At 42.5% G+C, this 19825-nt stretch overlaps 1 protein-coding gene across 2 annotated transcripts in view; it reads left to right on the forward strand.

Moving 5' to 3' along the window:
* LOC144811986 (cathepsin E-B-like) overlaps positions 1–19443 on the forward strand; it is a 461737-nt gene extending 442294 nt beyond the window's left edge. For both annotated transcript variants that reach the window (XM_078673901.1, XM_078673900.1), the window contains 2 exons: positions 16854–16952; positions 17044–19443. In XM_078673901.1, coding sequence (XP_078530027.1) covers positions 16854–16952; positions 17044–17223 — 279 coding nt within the window. In that variant the 3' untranslated portion in view covers positions 17224–19443. The remainder of the gene's footprint in view (positions 1–16853; positions 16953–17043) is intronic.
* Positions 19444–19825: the final 382 nt, after the last annotated feature.

Below are 19825 nucleotides of genomic sequence, written 5' to 3' on the forward strand. Positions count from 1 at the left end.
TAATATCATATACTTTGAGCACCTTCTCCTTTTGTCTTAACTGACTTCTTTTACTCAATGTTTCCAATCATCTTTGGGCAATACAAATTTTCTTGACTGCTATTAACTTCTACAATTGGTGGCAGAACAATATATGTCCACTTTGGTGACTTATACTTCTGATTTGGCCTTCTTACTCTTTTTGGTCTTTGGAAAACCTCTATTTTCTTTCCCAGAGCTTCTTTCTGGCTAGTGATCTCGTTCACTTGCTCATCTGGTTCTTTTGCTTTGTTTACCAGTTTGAATCTCAATTTTCCAGCTTCCTAGGTCAATTGTCTCATTTACAGACTTTCTTGGTCTTCAGTTCAATTGTGTTATGCTCTACTCTCCATGCTCTTTTTCTTGAACTTTTCCTCAATGGTGCTTCATCTGCACTATCATCAGTTTCACTTTCAGTGTCTTCAACTGTATCATTGATTATGATCTTAACGATGTTTGTGTCTTCATCAGATTCAGCTCTTTCTTCTGTTACTCTGTTAGGAACACCTTCATAACTAGTACCTGGGATCTCATCCTTATCAAGAATTGCTTCCTTTTCCCCAGTCTCAGGATTTCCGTTCCTGCTTTCAGAGGTTTCAGAATGCTCTTCAGCTGTCTTTTCTTCAACAATGGTATCTTCTTTTCCTCTTGCGTCTTTACTGTTGTCTGTCTTTACCGATTCTGGACCTTCAGATTGATCTTCCGAACCTGGTAATTCAACAACTTCCCCTTCACCTTCACCTTCAGACGCAGAACTGGCTTCTGATACTTCCAGATGTCGACGTTCTTGTCGATCTTCAATATCTGGATTCTTTTCTGGTTCAGCTTCAGAATCAGAGTCAGTTGTACTTTCACCGTCGTATGGGTATTCAGGTTCAGGCACACGAATGGTATGGCTTGCATGAACCCACCTTTTCAATCCAGCACACTTGACTGCAGTTGTACTGACCAAGATAACTTGACGTGGTCTTTGCCACCTTTGTACCAAACAATTCCTTCTGCGCTGAACTTTCACTCGTACCCAGTCCCCAGGACTAGATCATGAGCTGGATTTTTCTCTTTAGAATTTGACTCAGTTACCACATAAGACAGATTTTTGCAGTAATCCAGTATGATGTCATCATTAATAGTTAACAACTTATCAACTGGTACATAGGCCTGTCTCATCACCCTGCCCATCAAAATCTCATGTGGACTTAATCCAGCTTTCCTGTCAGGTTTGCTTTTTAATGTCATTAAGACAAGTGGCAAAGCATCAGGCCACTTTAGTCCTGTCGCTAAACACATTTTTGCAATCCTGTTCTTAATTGTTCCATTCACCTGTTCAACTACTCCTGAAGCCTAAGGTCGGTAAGCACAATGCAGCTTCTGGCGAATGTCCAGAGCTTCACAGATCATCTGCATAAGTTCATTTTGAAAATGGGGGCCTCGGTCTGACTCAATCGTCACCGGGAACCCGAACCGTGGTGTTATCTCACGCAAGAACAGTTTTGCAACAGTTATTTCATCATTCCTCCTCGTGGGGAAAGCCTCCACCCACCGGGAAAACAAACAGATTATCACAAGGACATACCTCAATCTATTGCTTGGGGGTAACTCCACAAAATCCATCTGAACTCTTGTAAATGGACCACCCTCCCGTCTTATGGTTCCCAAACTTACAACAGTTCTTCTGTTTGGATTAAATTGCTGACAGACTAAGCATCTCTGACACACGCTTTCAGCAATCATTCTGAATTTAGGATTATACCAAGCCTGTCTAAAGAGACGAATCATAGCATCTCTACCAATGTGGGCCTGACCATGGTACATTCGGGCCATGTCTGAGATCATGCTATCGTGCATTACTGGTCTTTCATCTTTGTAAACCCAAATCTCATCTTCCTCCCTGTGTCTGCATCCTGATTTTAACCAGATATTCTTTTCCTCTGCCTCTGCCTCTGCCTCTTCCTGCATCTGTTTCACTTCCTGCCAAGTCTCAACTACAGTGGTTAGCATTAAAGGACTCGGAACATGTTCTTCGACTTTTTCTCGATTGATTGAAATTTGGTTCTTTGCACAGTGTCTCGCAATTGCATCTGCATAACTGTTTCCACAAGTGATATAATCTTCACCCTTTTTATGAGCAGAGCATTTCACTACAGCCAGTTTTTCAGGCTATTGAATCACAGCTATCAGAGTTTTCACAAATTCAGCATTTCGAATAGGTGTTCCTGCAGAGGTCAAATAGCCTCTTTGGGACCAAAGCTGCCCATAATCATGAACAACTCCATAACCATATTGACTGTCAGTCACTATAGTTACTTTCACCTCTTTTCCCAGTTCACATGCTCGTATCAAAGCAATCAACTCCGCTACTTGAGCAGAATGAATTCCTTTCAAACAAGATGCTTCCAAAACTTCTGCTACCGTGCAGACAGCATATGCAGCACTTAAAATACCACTCTCCGTTCTCAAGCATGATCCATCCACAAACATTACAAAGTCTGATTCAAGTAAAGGTTCATCTCTAATGTCTGGACGAGGCTTTGTACAATAATCCAAAACATCCAAACACTTGTGATCAAGCTCACCTTTCACTTCTGCCTCAATGGTATCAGGTAACAATGTTGATGGGTTGACATTCACACATCTGGCACGGTCACATTCTCAGCTCCCAAAATTATTTTCTCATAACGAGTCATTCTGCTGTTAGTCATTTACTGTGTCTTTGCTCTGGTGAGGAGAATCTCCACAGAATGAGGTACATACACCCTCACAGGAAATCCCATCACAATTCCTTCACTTTGCTCCAGACTTACACTGGTTGCTGCTACTGCCTTCAGACAACCTGGCAAAGCTTTTGCAACAGGGTCCAAAACAGCTGAGAAATACACAATTGGTTTTCTCAATTTTCCATGTCTTTGAATCAACACTGACAATGCACATCCTTCTCTCTCACTGCAGTACAATTCAAATTCTTTCTCATAATCAGGCATTCCCAAAGCTGGTGCTTCACACAGTTTAGTTTTCAGCTGTTCAAATGCTTCCATCTCTGTTTTGGTCAGAACAATAGGGTCTCTGATATCTGCCTTTGTCAATCTCTGCAACGGTTTTGCAATCAATGAAAATCCACTTATCCATTGTCTACAATACCCTACCATTCCTAGGAACATTCTTACATGTCTTTGAGTTTTAGGTGGCTGCATTCCCTGTATCATTTTAATTCTCTCAATTGTGACCTGTCTTATTCCTTTGGCAATCTTGTGACCTAAATATTGTACTTCATTTTGACAAAACTGCAATTTTGATGGGGACTATGTCCTTCTTCAGCCAAATGATTTAACAATGCCACAGTATCAGATATACATGCATCCTTTGTTTTTGATGCAACCAAAAGATCATCAATGTACTGTACTAACACAGATTCTCCAGGCATGCTCAAATTTTCCAATGATTTCTTCAGCAACTGATTAAAAATCGATGGACTCTCAGTGTACCCTTGCGGAATTCTACACCATGCTAGGATACGATTCTGGAAACGGAACGCAAAAATTGGTTGGCTTTCTGGATGCAACGGAACAGTAAAGAATGCATTGCATAGATCAATCACAGTGTACCATTCTGCATCATGAGGTATTTGGTACAAAATCACTGCTGGGTGTGGAACAATCGGACAACATGGGACAACAATGTTATTAACCTTTCTTAGGTCTTGCACAATTCTAAATGTTCCATTTGGCTTTTTCAGTCCCATAATTGGTGAATTACAAGGACTGCTCTCTATTTCTCTTAAAATTCCCTGCTCAATCATTTTGTCAATTACTGGAATAATTCCTTCAATTACTTCTGCAGTCATTTTATACTGGGGTATATTTGGGTAACTTGCACCTTCTTTTACTGAAACCTTCACAGGATCAACTCCTTTCATAAACCCTATATCTTTTCCAGTGAAATTGCACACTTTTTCTTTCACTGCTTCTTTCAATTCAGCAGGAATTTTCTCTTTGTCAAAAACAGGAAACAGTGTATCCTGCTCTGCTTCAATCATAAGCATTGTCAATTTATACAAACTATCTTCATCTGGAGTTTGCAATTCTATGCCATCTGGTGAAAAATATATGGCACAGTTCATCTTGCACAGTATATCTCTGCCTAGCAAATTAACAGGACTGCTATCGCACACCACAAATCGATGCATATCTTTGTATGTCCCAATTTCTATTTCAACTGGTTTTGTCAAGGGAGTATTTATTTCCCTATTAGCTACACCTACAACCTGGATTGTCTCACCCGAGAGAGGAAGATTTTGAATTTCCACTGATCTAACAGTAGAACGGGTAGCACCAGTGTCCACTAGGAAAGTTATTTCCACATCATTCACCTTTCCGCTCACAAATGGACCTGACTGATCTACCTCAAGAGTGGTCCAAGCATACACTCTTCCTCCTCCCTCAGGCACCGCCAGAAACTTTCATTCGGCTCACTGCCATTCTCTTCTTGCAACCAATACTGAGGACACGCATTTACTCTTTGCGGGCTTTTAACCTGCTCACCTCTGCTGAATCCTGTCTCTGTACTGTATCTCTGCTGATTCCCACTGTATGGCAGGGGCGGTTGCGGCACCTGACTTTGCTGATTTGCTATCTGCTGTTGTTGCGGTTGCTGCTGATTTACCTCAAACTGCACATGCGGATTCAATGACGTATGTTCCCCATTAAGTCTAGGTGGACATTTACACTCTCGTTTCCAATGCCCTATCTTGCCGCAATTGAAACATGGCAATTTCTTTTTCAATTCATCAATATTCCCTACTAATTTAGGTTTGCTTTTAAAACTACCTTGATCTCCTACATTCTTACTCTCCATCTGTGCTACCTGTTGTTCTGCTACTTTTACTTGTGCCCACATGGCTTTTTCTTTCAACTTTTTCTGTTTTGCCTCAATTTCTTCACTGCAGTATTTTGCCTGTCTCAGTACCTTATCTACTGAGCTCGACTGCCAATCCATCATGCTGTGTCTAATCATGTCTGAAATTTCCGGTCTTAACCCATTACAAACCTATATACAAAATGGCTCATATCCTTCTCATTCAATTCTTCATAACCACTATACTGTTTGAAAACTAACAACAATCTTTCATAAAATGAGTGTACAGTTTCTTTCGGCTCTTGTGTGGTCCTTTCTATATTCACCCAATCAGTTTCTTTTGGAGGTATTTTGTTTTTCAACCACACTATCACCTGTTCATATTTTCTCATCACATCTGGTGATGGAGCTCCTGTTATCTTGTCTCTAGGATACTCCTCCCTGGGCCAATCCATAGATATTTTACATTCTGTCTATAAGTCTGTTGGCACCACTATGTCAAACAACCCATCCAAGTCAATCCATAATACTTTTGACACCTTTACAAATCTATCTACTTGTCGATACCACTCTACTGGTTTCTCTCTTAATCTGGGGAATTCATTTGTAAATGACAATATATCTTGTCTACTCCAAGGAACATGTACATATCCTCCTCCAGGAATCTCTCTCATGGGGAATTCAGTTGCTACCGTCTCCTTTTCCCTAATTGGAAATGCTAATGTAGTTTGTCACTGTTTTCCTCTTTCTTCTTGGCCCATTTGACCCTCCATTTGCTCACCTCTCCCCATTTTCTCAATGACACAATTAAATCTTTTCTTTGTAACAATCTTCCAGCAGTATTCATGTTCTCAATATCTCTTTCCGCAAAATCTACTCGATATGTTTTCTGCAATGATTTTATTTTTGAAAATTCTATTCCATATTCACTTGCCACCTCTTCCAATCATACATCGTTTTAGCTCTTCATGTTATGCTTTTGCATAGAAACATGAGCTCATCATCTTGGTATGTTTTTAACCTATCTGTGCCAATAGTTCCAATGATTAATTCTTCCATGTCTACTTTTAATTTCGCTACATCCATCACTTTTGATTCCTGCTCTTTTAATTTTAAAGTTTTAATCCAATCACTTAATTCTTTATCTGATGGTCCTACAGGTGTTTGTGTTAAATCTATTTTATCTATACTTTTCTCAGGGGTTGCAGAGTCAGATTCTGCTCCTGTCGGGTATCTGCATGACAAACTTTGATTAAAAGTCAATTCTGGTGGATTTACATTTATATTCCGCCTTATTTCTGACAAATCAGGATAAATATTTTCTTTTGCTTTCTGCAGACCTTGTTGTAATAGAATTGTTAAACTCGGCTCTTTTATTCTCTGATTTTCAAACACTGGTATCACAGGTCCTATCGTTACTGGGACAGTTACAGCTTCCATATTTTTAGTAAGGTTTTGAATCAGTTCATGTGCAGAGCGTTCATAATCAGACATATTTGGCTGCACATCATTTCGTCTTTCAGCACTTAGCACAATTCTGTGTGAGTCATTACTTTGTACAGGAGTACCTGTAATTCTAGCTTCTCCTATCGGCGTACATGGGACATATCTTGTCTCTACTCTCTCAGGGAAATCTCTGAAATTTGATGGTTGTCTTGGCGTTTCATTAACTCTCTCATCTGCTATTGGGGCATTCGGGGTAGTCCATAAAGAACTTGGTTGATATGGTGGCGGTCTCCTATTTAATATTGCTTCTAATACAGCATCCTCTGATTCGCTTTCACCATAACTTTGATTCCCTGACTCAACATTCTTTTTCTTTTCTGTGCATTTCCGTCCCTCATATTCTTCTACCAATCTGACTGGATACATGCCATCACACATACTACCATTTCTCCTTCTCTGCATTCTAGTCTTATGGGTTTCTCCCCAAAAATCTCGGCCTTTACCTCTTGGTCTAAGATGCCTACTCAACCTCTCACTTTCCAGTTCATGCATCTCATCTTCCCACTCAACTAGTGCTTCAAATTGAGTTGGTCTAGGTCTCGGTTCAAGTTTCATCATTTTGTCTCTCAAATTTCTCAAAATCGCCAAATCAAATGATCCTCCTTCTGGAAAAGCTAACACACCATCATCCTTTGTATATCGTACCCAATTCTCCAACCAAACACACGTATGATAATTATATTTCGATATCATATAAGAAGCAGGCGTTTTAGGTGAAGGAAGTATTTTTTCCTCTCTCGTAACTACCTCCTTTTCTTTTACCAACATGTTTTTCAGCTTTTTAAACCATGAAGGCTTCTTCTTGTCATCATCGTAATAATAGTTCGACATTTTCAGTAACTTTTCCTGCTTTCAAAAGATCGCGCACTACTCTATTGCTGTTTCCGTAACACCAACCTATCACAGCGCGTTTTGCACTAATGTACCAATTAGAACACGATACGTCACTATAGTGCTTAACCAATAGCTTTTGCTGCTTTTTATGATGAACCAATCAGCTCCTGCTCTGTCTTGGTCACACGGACCAATCCCAGCGCAACACTTTTGACGTCACCAGCACTCCGGCTCCTGCAGCGCCGACTGACCCCTCCTTTACAGGTTTGTTTTCAAGAAGCCGTATTTACAAGATATTTTACAAAATCCGTTAATAACTTACACAAAACAATACCATTTGCCTGTTTCGCTAGTAAAGTGATAGATTTCTCAATCACACAAGTATTCTGTAACCGGAGTAGACGACGCTTATATCCTCAGAATTTTTAGACTCGTCGATAAAGTAGCACTACGCTACCTTACCTTTCTATCGGGCAATAACGAACTCGTTTCTCCAGGAAAGCACATACAGAGATCTTTTTCACCTCCTTAAAGACAATCCCAGATTTTCACCAGAACGCGTATTGCAATTTCATTTACACACGTTCATACAGAAACCCTATTCATATACACATGAACTCCGTATCACCAGTAGGCAGCGCGTCCATCTAACCCACCACAGAATTCCTCTATCGTTAGCAAAAAGAGACGCCACTCCTTTTACCATTCAATCAAGCTCGGGTTAAGTTCTATTACTCTCTCAGCAGTAAGTTTTAATCAGGATACCCACCGGTCCCTGTGCTTGAATTTCATAGACTGTCCTCACTATACATTTATCCTCTCAGACCTAAGGTCCCTAAACAATGATATACGATGATATCACCGCAGTATTCGACGATACTCCTCTTTTGAAACAGACCAATGCACTGTGCGACTTTACTTGCCACACTTCCTCTGCCTGCAGACAGAGGCACTAGCTTCACGCAACACTTGGAAGCTTTTTCAGAACTACATATAACGTAATACAAACTCAGCAGATGTTAGTCATAATTCTGTACATCAAATTCTATATAGTACTTTATACATAACCCTAGCTAATTTCCTTAGCAACCACTACTCTGCTACCAAGATAATACTGCTCCAGCGGGACTCCAAAAATCATTTCTAATCAGTACTTTCCATTTCCCTGAAACCTTTGAACACACAACCATTCGTCAGTGGGGCCCATTACACTGCACGATTATCCTATCCACTTACACTTGGCTTCAAGGCTCTGGTGAACCGTAATGGAGAAACACTGTAGCATTTGGTGGAGTGCCTAAATCTATCTAATCAGTTTATTTACACCTATAGTTTATTATACTTTACCATGGTTTTATCCGAACATTTAATTATTCAGACGCACCACCACAGTGGCAATGGATCTGCTAGAAAGAAAATTAGACGTAGGAAAATCACAAGACCAGCTTTAAAGTTCCATTTTCCCAATTTTATTAAATGCAAAACTGTATTATGTCTGACATTTAAGCATTGATTAAATTCTTTATTCAGTAAAATCTTAAACTTTATTTCAAAATGACCATTTTATTAGAGCTCAGAAAAGTTGCTTTTAGAAATCAGTTAAAAGTTTAGCAAAGAACAGATAGTTCCAAATTCATTTTCTCCTAACATCCCTAACTAACACCCTCATCTGATCTTTCAGTCCTGCAATGCAAACAAATAAAGTTCACAAAGGAAAAAATTCTTACATCCAGGAATCGATCATCAGTCTGGCAGCACTTTGTGTAGAAATCGAAAGAGCGACCACTTCCAGGCAAAATCAAGGGTTTTATACACTAATTTCCTAACTTAATCTATCTAAAAAGTATCTAGCCTTACCAATTCGGCTCCTGATTGGACAACTTTGGGGTGGATGAGCATCTTTTCACCATTACAGCATCATCCTCACAATGATTCAGCAGAAAAATAAAGGGTCTTTGTTTTAAACAGTCCGTGGCCTAGGCACATCCCCAAGTTGCAACGTGAAGACTTTTTCCCATGATCATAACATTCAAGCGTCCATGTCTGGCACTCATCCTAGGTTCCGGGGCATGGCAACCTTGAACCTCTCCGAGCACAGGCAGTTCACCCTCTCTTGCAGGCTTCGGGCGCGTATGCGCTGTCCAGCTCTTGCTCACAGTTTACTCAGGCAGCCATTTCTAAAGTAGGCCTCGGAGGCCTCTTTCGGAACTATCATAGAAGCAAACACAAATTCATGTTAAATATAGAACTAGAGCCCTTCTGTTTACCTCCCACCATACTAATATTTTCCCATTAGTTGTTACCTCGCAAATAAGCCACACAAATGCGTTTTATACTTACATTTCCGACCACTTTTAGCACAATAACGTGTACAACAAGCACATTTAAGCTGTATTGGCTTATATTTAAGCTGTGCATTAATTCACAACACGATAACAATACATATTAGTTAATTTTATAGCAACATGCAGGCAAAATTAGTATTCCCGTGTGTAAAAAGTGTGTGCATCTTATACTATGGTTGATTAATTCACAATACATCATTAGCAAGTGTTAAGATTATGGAATATTAACTTCACAAGGGGTACACAAAATTTTGTTTTGCCACCTTGCTCCATCAATATAACGACTGTCTTTCTTGAGCATGAGCTGATGGTATCCTGGATTTAAATAGTAACTTCCTTGCACCGTTTCGATCTGCCAGTAAGGAGTGGCAGTGCCAGTAAGACTGGGAATAATATTTTTATAAAGACATGACCAGGATTGTAGTTAAGTCAGTTTTTTAATGATAATATAGGAACACCCCCTGGCCAGTTGGTGCTGCTCAGACAACCGCTAGAAGCCCAGCTTCTGTCTGAAACTCTACAGACTGGATTCTCGAAATGGAAGCACATTTGTTAGGAACCCCAGCTGACATGATGCATAACACATTAAAACATACGATATTTCCCACATGCCCTTCTCAAATCTTCTGCTACTTTTCTTCACTTTGTCATTGAATTTTCCACTATAACTGGCCTGATACTTCTCCACACTCTTTTCTCATTCTAGCGTAATCCAATTTGATTTCCCAGATCTTGACATCCATGCAGGTGTAATCACTGTACAAGGTACTCTTCCCCTCAGAAGACTAAACAGTGATACACCTATGACAGTATGTGAGTGGCTCTATTGCTCCATGACATGTTCTTAACCTGTGTTCTTCAACTCAAATTACTGGACAAAGCCAACTGGACAGAGTCACCCAACACCTCATTGATGCGTTCTACTAAACTATTACATCTTGGATGATAAAGTGGAGTCTTACAGTGTTTTATTCCCCACCTTTCACGAAAACCACCAAATGTCTTTCCATATAAATTGTGGACCAATGTCACATACCACCTCTGCCAGACACCATTCTCTCCGAAATACATCCTCACAAAAAGCAATTACACTACTGGTCTTCACCTCCCTCATAAATGCCACTTCCTGCCACTTTGAAAAATAGTCCACCATACTACAGTGAACCTTTCACTTGGTCCCAAAAACTCAAATTGACCACAGATATCAATTGCCACTTTGCCCCACACCTAATTGGGCAATGACAGTGAACTAATAGGTGATTCCTGCACACAATGGGATTTGTCACTAAATGTGCAAGGAATGCACTTTCTCGCAAATCCTTTAATTTGCTTGTCCATGCAAGGCCACCAACATCTGAGCATGCCCTTCTCTTCATGGAGGACATGCCACCATGTCCTTCATGCAGTACCTCCCGCAACCTTTTTTTAAAACTCTCAGGCACCACCAATCTATCTCCCCTTCTCACAACTCCATTAACCACCATCAAATATATTCTTCAACACTTCCAGATCACCCACCATTTTATTCCGCTGTGCATGGAGCAACATATTTACCAACTCAACCAACAAGGAATCTTGCAATACCGCATCCTTCCATTTGGTCTTCCCAATAGCCGTGCATGCATCCGAGTCCTCTGCCACAACCCAATAATCTTTCACTTCAATCTCCATATTTTGCAGTGGTAACAGGGACCTGGAGTCCCCATTGACATTTTTCACCCCTGGAGCACATTCCAAAGTGAATTCAAAGTCCTGAAGGCAATAAAGCCATTTTGCTCTGCGCAGATTTTGAAGTTTTTTCCCCACACAAATATCTTGAAATGCTGCACTCCCCACCAACACGCTAGTGCCTTCTTTTCCATAGTAAAGTAAGTGCTTCCCAATCCTTTGAAAAGGTTACTGAACTCTGTGATGATGGTGTCATTCTTCTTCCGTGTTAATGCAGTAGGCAAAAGAAAGTAGGTCAAAAGTTTTGGCCGTAGAGTAGCTCATGAATGTGCCTGTGCCCTCGTTGATGACAAAGAATTTTGTCTTCGGGGTATTGGTCTCATAATGCATTGTTTTGGTAGGCACACTAGCCACCAGAAGCGATTCACAACTTCTGTATGCAAGAATGCAGGTGGTTATTGTTTGGAAGACTGATTTGTTGTTCTGAGTTCTTTCCATGATACTGACAGACAGTCCAGTATCTATAAGAGTGACAATGTGAAATCCAAGGATGGTGATGTTGCACTTGAGCAAGGGTCCCCTCCCCTTGGATTGTTATACTAGAGCCGATATCTGTAAGATGTTCTTATGGTGCTCCTCACCGAGGCTGGGCCCATGAGGGATCATATTGACTTCCATGGATTAAGTAGGACTTGGCAAGGGGTCAAAACTAAAGTGTGTAGCTCTTGCAACTGTAGGAACAGCACTATTTTCTAAATCAACTTCTGTGGCATCCTCTACATTATTTTGCAAAGCGCTTCTGTCTGTCGCACTTCAAACATATTCTGCCTTGAGATGGGTATTAAATAATTGGGTGATAGTGGTCCTCCTCTGTAATATCCGCATGCATGTGGGGTGCTCTTTGTGCTCCCGGTTCCCTTTCCCTGTTGATGCAGGGGCACCTGGACTTCCTCATCCCCATTTTGTAATCCAAGACAATCGGGAAAAAGGAAAGGCACGACACAGGCACGTTACTGTTTGGGACTGATGCCTGTGTGCGCTCACCATTTTTTAATTATTCCGTGACCTCACTCCTCAGCATCACAGTGCTTGTTCAACTTTAATGTTTTACTGGGGTGCACTACATCATCCAATGATTCCCACTAGCAGGGAATGATGCAGCATCTAGCAAGCTGAGTAAGCCTACTCTTGTCAATCTAGCGTTCAAGTAAGTCAGAAATACAATTGAGGCGCGTGTAGGACTAGACTAGTTTTAGAATGGAGACGGATGCAGGTCACTTTGCAGTTTGCTGGACAGTGCATGCCAGGATGAATGTATCTGTAATGCCACCATGAGGCACTGTTTATAATCTATAGTCTTATCCATATGATTTATGTTTTATGCTAATGAAACTCAGAAAAAGAGTGCTAGATATCAAGTTTTGCCAAGGTAGTCCCTAATTCCAATTAAATAGGGACTAATTGTGAGAAGTTGGCCTGGTATATGATGTTCACTATTCTAGTGAGCACCTTGCACCAGTCCAAACAACCCTTATGGTGATGGTTGTAAGTCAACATTATAGACCAGCTATCCTAGTGGTAGCGTGGACAGAACAGTCTTAGGCTAAAAGACTCTTGAGGGCATGTAAAGACAGCTGTATTACCATATGTAACCCCTTGAATATCAAATGAAAGGACACCACACAGGATATATATAAAATATATATGTATTTATTTACTAACACACTCCTCTGAACTCTTTATGAGGTCAGAGGCCAAAGCACATAACAAGTTACTTAATCAGAATACTTTAAATAGCACAGTTACAGTTAGGCCCTAGGGGCGCGTAAAACCATATACTAAGTAAGTGGTATAAGAACCACGACTTGAGAAAAGGAAAGGCCTAGGGCCTAGAGAATCGCTTGGGCTACACTATATGACCCTTAGGTTAGGAGTCGGAGGCCCACAGGCGGCGCGTGCAGTGTCAGTACACTCACGCGAGAGTCAATAGAAAGTCAATAGGAACTTAAGAAGGTAAGTAACGAAGATTTAGGGCACTTCCGGTCTAACTAGGAAGATAAAACTAACAAAACTAGACACTAGGATAGTCAATCCCTACAGGAGCACCGAAGTACTCACGTTACCTCACCCACGGGCTGCGGGTGCATAGGTGTCAAAGTGTGTTGGGTTTTCTCGTTGATTCCTATGAAGCCTTGGAAGAAGATGCTGCAGGCGACCAGGAGGAAGATGTCCGGGTGGATTGGAGTTGAAGAAGACCTGAAAGCAGAGGGGACAGAGTCTAGGTCACTAGCCAGTGACCGGGTGGAACCAGGAAGGAACCAGACGTCGTCGAGGAGCAATCATGTGCTGTCGTGAAGCTTGTGAAGCAGCCACGCGGACCAGGGGGCGTCGAGGACAACCAGGTGCTGGAGAGGAGCTATCCCACGAAGGTTCTCGCAGATGGAGGGGTCGACTTCAAGATCGGAGCCAATAAGCCTAAGTAAAGGCAACCCACGCAGGATACACAAAAGGCTTCTGGTGCAGACCAGGAGGGTCTGAGGTACTTCACCTTTTCAGGGAAGCAAGGGTCAGTCAGGAGCAACCAGACCAGCGATGGATTTTCAAAAGGATCGTCGTCACAGGGCTACTAGCCAACTGGCCAGCAACCGGGACAATGCGTCGAGCAGAACACAAGCAGAAGGGCCCCACGCAGATCTCGTGGAGTGTGGAGGGCTGGTCTTCGGTGCAGGTGGAGCTCGGTGTTGGGGTGTCTCAGTCCCCAGGGCACAGCTTCAAGGATGCCTCAGGAGCTGCGCTGTTAGCAAGTTGAAGACTTTCCAAGTTGCCTGGTTCCACGGGTTCCGACACCTTCCACGGGGCTCAGCTGTGCTGGAGTTGTGCAGTGCGGTCAGAGAGGTCCGGGAGTCGAGGTCTTGTCAGGCTCTGTGCTCGGGTTCTGGCGGGAATGGGGACAAAGCAAGCCGTCGAGTTGCTGGATGGTGACTGGTTGCCCAGGGTGGTCACTCCTTGGCCACAAGGGAGATTCTTCAGTCTTCAGCTCAGGTGAATGTCGAAGGGTCCAGAGTTTCATTTCAAGTCGATATCAGGATAAATCTAAAGTCCTGGGGCTCAGCTCCTACCTTTATACCACTAAAAGGGGCTGGATTACTTTCTAGGTCCCTCCTAAGGGTGGGACCAAGAAGGGGGGTGGTTACACCCCCTTTCCTCTGTCCAGTTTCGTGCCAGAGCTGGGGCTGGAGTGCCCCAGCAACCGGTTTGAACTGGGGTATGCATGAAGCACCTAGTGTGCCCCAGGCAGTGTCTCATTCGATTCAGCCCTCCCTGTCCCAATACACAAAGTCCTGTCTGGGGTGGTGCTCGCACCTCTCCAGGCAGGAAACCTATTGTCCAAACCTCCGTGACTGGAAGGACTCCCAGCAGCAGGAGGTCAGACTTGTGTCTGTGGCAGCAGCGTCCATTTTGTGACGCTGGGGCTCTGGTTAACTTTAACCGGGATAGTCAGCAACAACATGTCTTCTCCCTCTAGAAGGGTAGAATGCTACCCCCGTCACCAGAATTGGCGAGGGGGTAGTATTCCAAAGCGTATGACACCTTACACGACATGTTTAGATAAAGCCAAACCAAAGTTAGCATTCAACCGCGAGGATTATGATGCACTCAAGAGTATATGGTATGGCGATATCATAGAACAGCTATAAGGACATGGTTCCGAAAGCTGCAGACAGGCTCAGCTCATGCTAGAGCACATAACCAAGCACTCTGCCTTCAGGATTGTTAAGGCCTGCCATAGGAGTGGCTTATAGGTTACTATGTGTCTATATGTAAGGTAGGTATAGGGATACTATACCTAAGCAAGAGGTGATTACACAACCTTGCCCCAGCTGAGTGATCGGACAGTTGTGTCAATTTATGTGGCCAGCCAGAGGTGGCATAATATATGCTGCAGCCCCTGATAGGCCTTGGGTGCCCCTATGCCCTGGGTACCTATGGTACACTATAGAGGGACTCACAAAGGTGACCCAATATCCAATTTGGTATGTACCTACAGTACACGGAGTCCATTTTACAGAGAGAGCAGATAGCCTGGGGTCCTGAATAGCCGGATCCCAGGCCAACTAAGTCAAAAACTAGCTAAACACTAGGCAAAAGGTTGGGGGTAACCATAGTCAGGTATCCACCTTCCTACACTAATGATTATTGGTTCTAAAACATGCCTGCAGGTGTGACTGTTTCCAGTGATCTAGGGGTGTAACAATGGTGTTCTCTGTGAACAAGCTTGACCATGTGGTAGGGCTGTCAACATAGGACCATGATTTCTAAATTCACTTAGAGAAGTATACAGGTTGCTCCAATGTGTCTGACCAACAAACTCTAACGCTGCTATTGGGGTGCCAAAATGAGTCACTTTCAAACCACAAACCACATTCCAGGTGATTGTCTCTATTACCCATTATATTCACTGTGAAGTTGTAGTTAGCAGCTATAGATTGTAAAGGCATAGAGGTCCAGTGACCTCCTCATTTCCACAAACTTAGATAAACGAGAGGGCAGCAATGTACAAACAGTATCCACAGGGAGTCAACGTATGTAGTTTAAGGAACTTTGATCAGCATGGCCTTCTGCCAAAATATCAAATTTTTTGTATTGACCTGCACAGTATCGACTACCAGCACATCTTCATGGTAAGTAGTCAAGTGGCGGCTGGCATGTCCAGTGGGTGGGATATAAAATAAAAAATGTAATCAAAACCCTTACCTGCGATGCAACGTCCTCCTCCTCTATAGTCTTCTCCCTTCGAGGCAGACACGCAGGTTCCAAACTTCCCTTCACCAATCATAGCGCTGCTCTCACCAGCATGAGAGCAGTGTTAGGATTGTTCGGAGCGGCCTCACTTGGCACGCCACAGGGGCATGGAGGCTTTGTCTTTCTAAGACCAAGCTGTCTTAAGACAGGTGCGTTAGAGAGGTTGAAAGTACGCATGTGTGGCTGGCCATCGCAAAAATCCATACACACTTTAAAGTGAAAGTGCCATGCTGTCTGTCATTCAGCAGCTGCCCCACCCCTGACCTGAAGCTACTTTCGGGACAGGGTGAAGAAAAATAAAATGGTAATGAATTCTAAATTATTTTTCTTATTTTTTATCTTCAGTGGGGCGGCGCTCTCCCACTCAAATGGAGGAGTCGCCACTGGAACTAGTTACATAATATTTTCTGTACATATGCTGGGCTTGACGGTATGTTGGTAGCTGATATGTGTACATTGATATTATTGACCTCTATACTTTGACATACAGCAGTATAGATGCCCACATCCTATGTGACTTCTTCAGAAATCTTTAAAGAGGGAGGTGTTAGCGAGGACAAGTGAGGAAGACGACAAGGTGCTTGATCGCATTACCTTACAACTGCGAAAAGTAACTCCGGGGCAGATTTACAAACCCCTTGCGCCACTTTTGCTTCACTTTTCCCATGTTAAAAGTGGCACAAAAGTGGCGCAAGGGGCTTGTAAATCTGCCCCTCCATTTGGAAAATATACGAATTTCAGAGATTTCCTCAGCTTTGCAGCTCCAAAGTTCTAGGTACAAATGACAGACGGTGAAGACACCAATCAGTAACTCATACTCTTGTGTTTCAGTACTTTCTCGACTGCAGAAGACTGTCCAGCATGCCAAGCGTCACCTTCACCATCGCCCGCAAGGAGTATACCTTAACGCCAGAGCAGTACGCCATGAAGGTATGTGCAGGATTTCAAAGGTTGCTGCGGCGTGCGCGGATAAAGAAATACATTTAAATGTGAAATCATACCCTTTTGTTTTTCTTGCCAGGAAACCATAAGACAGACAACAAAGTGTTTCAGCGGCTTTCAAGCTATGGACATCACTTCTAGTTCTGAGCAGCTGTGGATTTTGGGAGATGTTTTTATGTCGAAGTTCTACAGCATCTTTGACCGTGGGAATGACAGAGTGGGATTGGCAAGATCTGTTCATATCAAGGAACACCTATGATGTGCCAGTGTGCGAAACCACACTCCACGCTTGTTCTTCTTGTGGTGACATACTGTAAAACTGGACAAAAGAACTCAGACTCTTAGCCCATGAGAATGCTTTTAGGAAACAACTGAAAACTTGGATTTTTAATCTATCCGATGTCTTTGTAATGGCCTCTATCTAGTTCCCATCATTGTATGGTACATTATTTTAGCGCCAGGATGCTCCTTTCGGAGCGACAGCATGCGCTTTACAAATACCCAATACAAATACAAATACAAATACAAATACAAGGCAAGGGGTGGCAAAGATTGGTGTATCCGACAATAAGAATGTGTGCAGCCTAAAACGAGAGGGTCATATTTATCAAGTAGTTGCGTCGTTTTTGCGCCGTGCACTGGGGTACGTGCACGATGCAACTACTAAATGTGATTTATCGAGCCACACAAGGCCACCTTGCATGGGTAGGTTGATAAATCTGGAGTAACGCAGCACAGCACAAATCACTGCATTGCATTACTTTACCCCAGGGAGGTGTTCCATGGGTGATGTGTGGGTATTCCTATGCAACACCCATGGATTTTGGCGCATTACCAGATTTACCATTACTGGTAGACCTGAGAATGTGTGAAAACTGCTATACATCCCCAGGAGAGGCGCAAGGAGGAGAAATGTCTTTATTTCTCCTCGTTTTTTTTCCTCTTTCGATGTGTGCTGCAGTCTGCAGCACACATAAAATAGGTAAATATCTCAGGGGATTGTTTTTGTGCAGGAAGGTGTCCCTTCCTGCACAAAAACAAATCTGCTTACAAAGCAGGTACCCTTGCACCGTGGTGCAAGAGTGCCTGCGTTGGCTCTAGCCAGCACATTGTGCACCAGCGCTGGGAAAAGGCAGAAATGCGCCGTATTATGTTAAATATGGCGCATTCCTGCCCTTTCTGTGTGATGCAGCACAGCGCGACAAGGTGGCTTGCTACGCTGCTCTGCATCACATATTGATAAATATGCCCCAGAATCAGTATCAGCAATAATTCAATGTAGGGCCTGAGTTTCCAGGTGCACTGTTCAGTAAGTACAGTGCATCTATGAGAGTAGAAGCCCCAAAATGAGACATTAAGAGGCGTTTAGCCTCATTGCGGTCTGGTATTATGATACATTTCACTTTTCTGTCTCAGCGTTTGCACTGTATCCAGTCAAAATAATGTCCAGAAATTTCTCATTCTTCCCTTTCCATTTGCCTCTCGATGGCCACACCTGTACGTGAAGCTGACAGGTCTTTCGACTCTCGGATCCGCTCAACCGCACAGGAGTCATGTTGTGCATATCCCAAGTCAACCACTGCGGTCCAGTAATGTGGACCCAACAAATTAATTCAATTTGCTCTAAATGCCTCGTCCAAACTTTTTAATGGGAAAGTCGGCATTCTAGACAAAGGCTAGATTATATTTTATTCATATGGGTCACTTTTTTGACTCACCAAATTCAAGATTAGAATTAACACAATTACTTCCTCCGTCCTCAAAATATGCTAGAAGTCTTGAACACTAGAACCCTTGTTACGATTGGTCACTTATTTCTGATTGGACTGGTAACAGGAGTTATCTGTTCCACTAGTAGTACAAGACCCAGGGGTCCAGTGTCTTTCTGGTGGAAACTCCAGCTGTTTCACTAGATTTTTTTCCCTAATATATTTGCATCATTTTGCTGATGCTTACCTGTTGAATGTAGAAAGCGCCTCCGTCTTGCGAAATACCGGATGGGTGGAATAAGGACTGACTATGGGAACTGGTTCGAGAATTACTGATTCCATTGCTAAGGCTGCATTTCTAAGGGACACGTACTACCCTGTAACTTAATCTCCCCATAGGTGCGTTTGCCCCCAGTTTCTTTAACTTCAAGGGGTGAAACTATCTGGAATAATTCGGGGCCCTCGTAATAAAGACCCTGCGTTTACCTGCAGACAATGTAAAATGATATCCATTCCCCAAAAAACTGCAATAGTGAAGCACAGAACTCCTCTCTAATGATCCAAAGTGAATCTTCACCAAAAGCAAACAAAGCTAAAATAAAGACTCCTATAGGTTGAACTGCTATTCCATCAGGCCATTTTCATCTGTGCATAATGAAAGAGCCAAGGGGCTGGTGTTGAAACAGGCATCCTTCATTGTAGAACTAATTCTACTATGTGACTCGTACCAAATGAAAAAATATGGATTGTGCAACTCTTCCAGACAAAAAGCAATGACCAATACCCAGCAATCTGTGAGTGCGAATGTCACAAACTAAGAATGCAAGGAGACAGGTTTTATAAAAAATCTTCTCCATTTAAAATGTGCTGAGATCTAAATAACTTCCTAAGTTTCGTTCATTCTTCCACTCTCAACTTACCTTGAAAAGGTAAGCTCGAGTGATAACATAGAAATTAATGCTGCAGTCTCAAACATGCTAAACGTGTGATTTGGGGTAATTGTTTTGGGAGCAGGCAAAATTTATGTTTTTTCTTCTTTGGCACATCCCTGTATAAAACAATTGCAGAAAAACTGGCATTGTGGATGCCACAGTAGGAGATACCACACCCTATGAAACAAGACTAATCACATGGACAAAAAATGCATTCCTG

The sequence above is a fragment of the Lissotriton helveticus genome, chromosome 1_1 (assembly GCF_964261635.1).
Source record: "Lissotriton helveticus chromosome 1_1, aLisHel1.1, whole genome shotgun sequence".
NCBI lineage: Eukaryota > Metazoa > Chordata > Amphibia > Caudata > Salamandridae > Lissotriton > Lissotriton helveticus.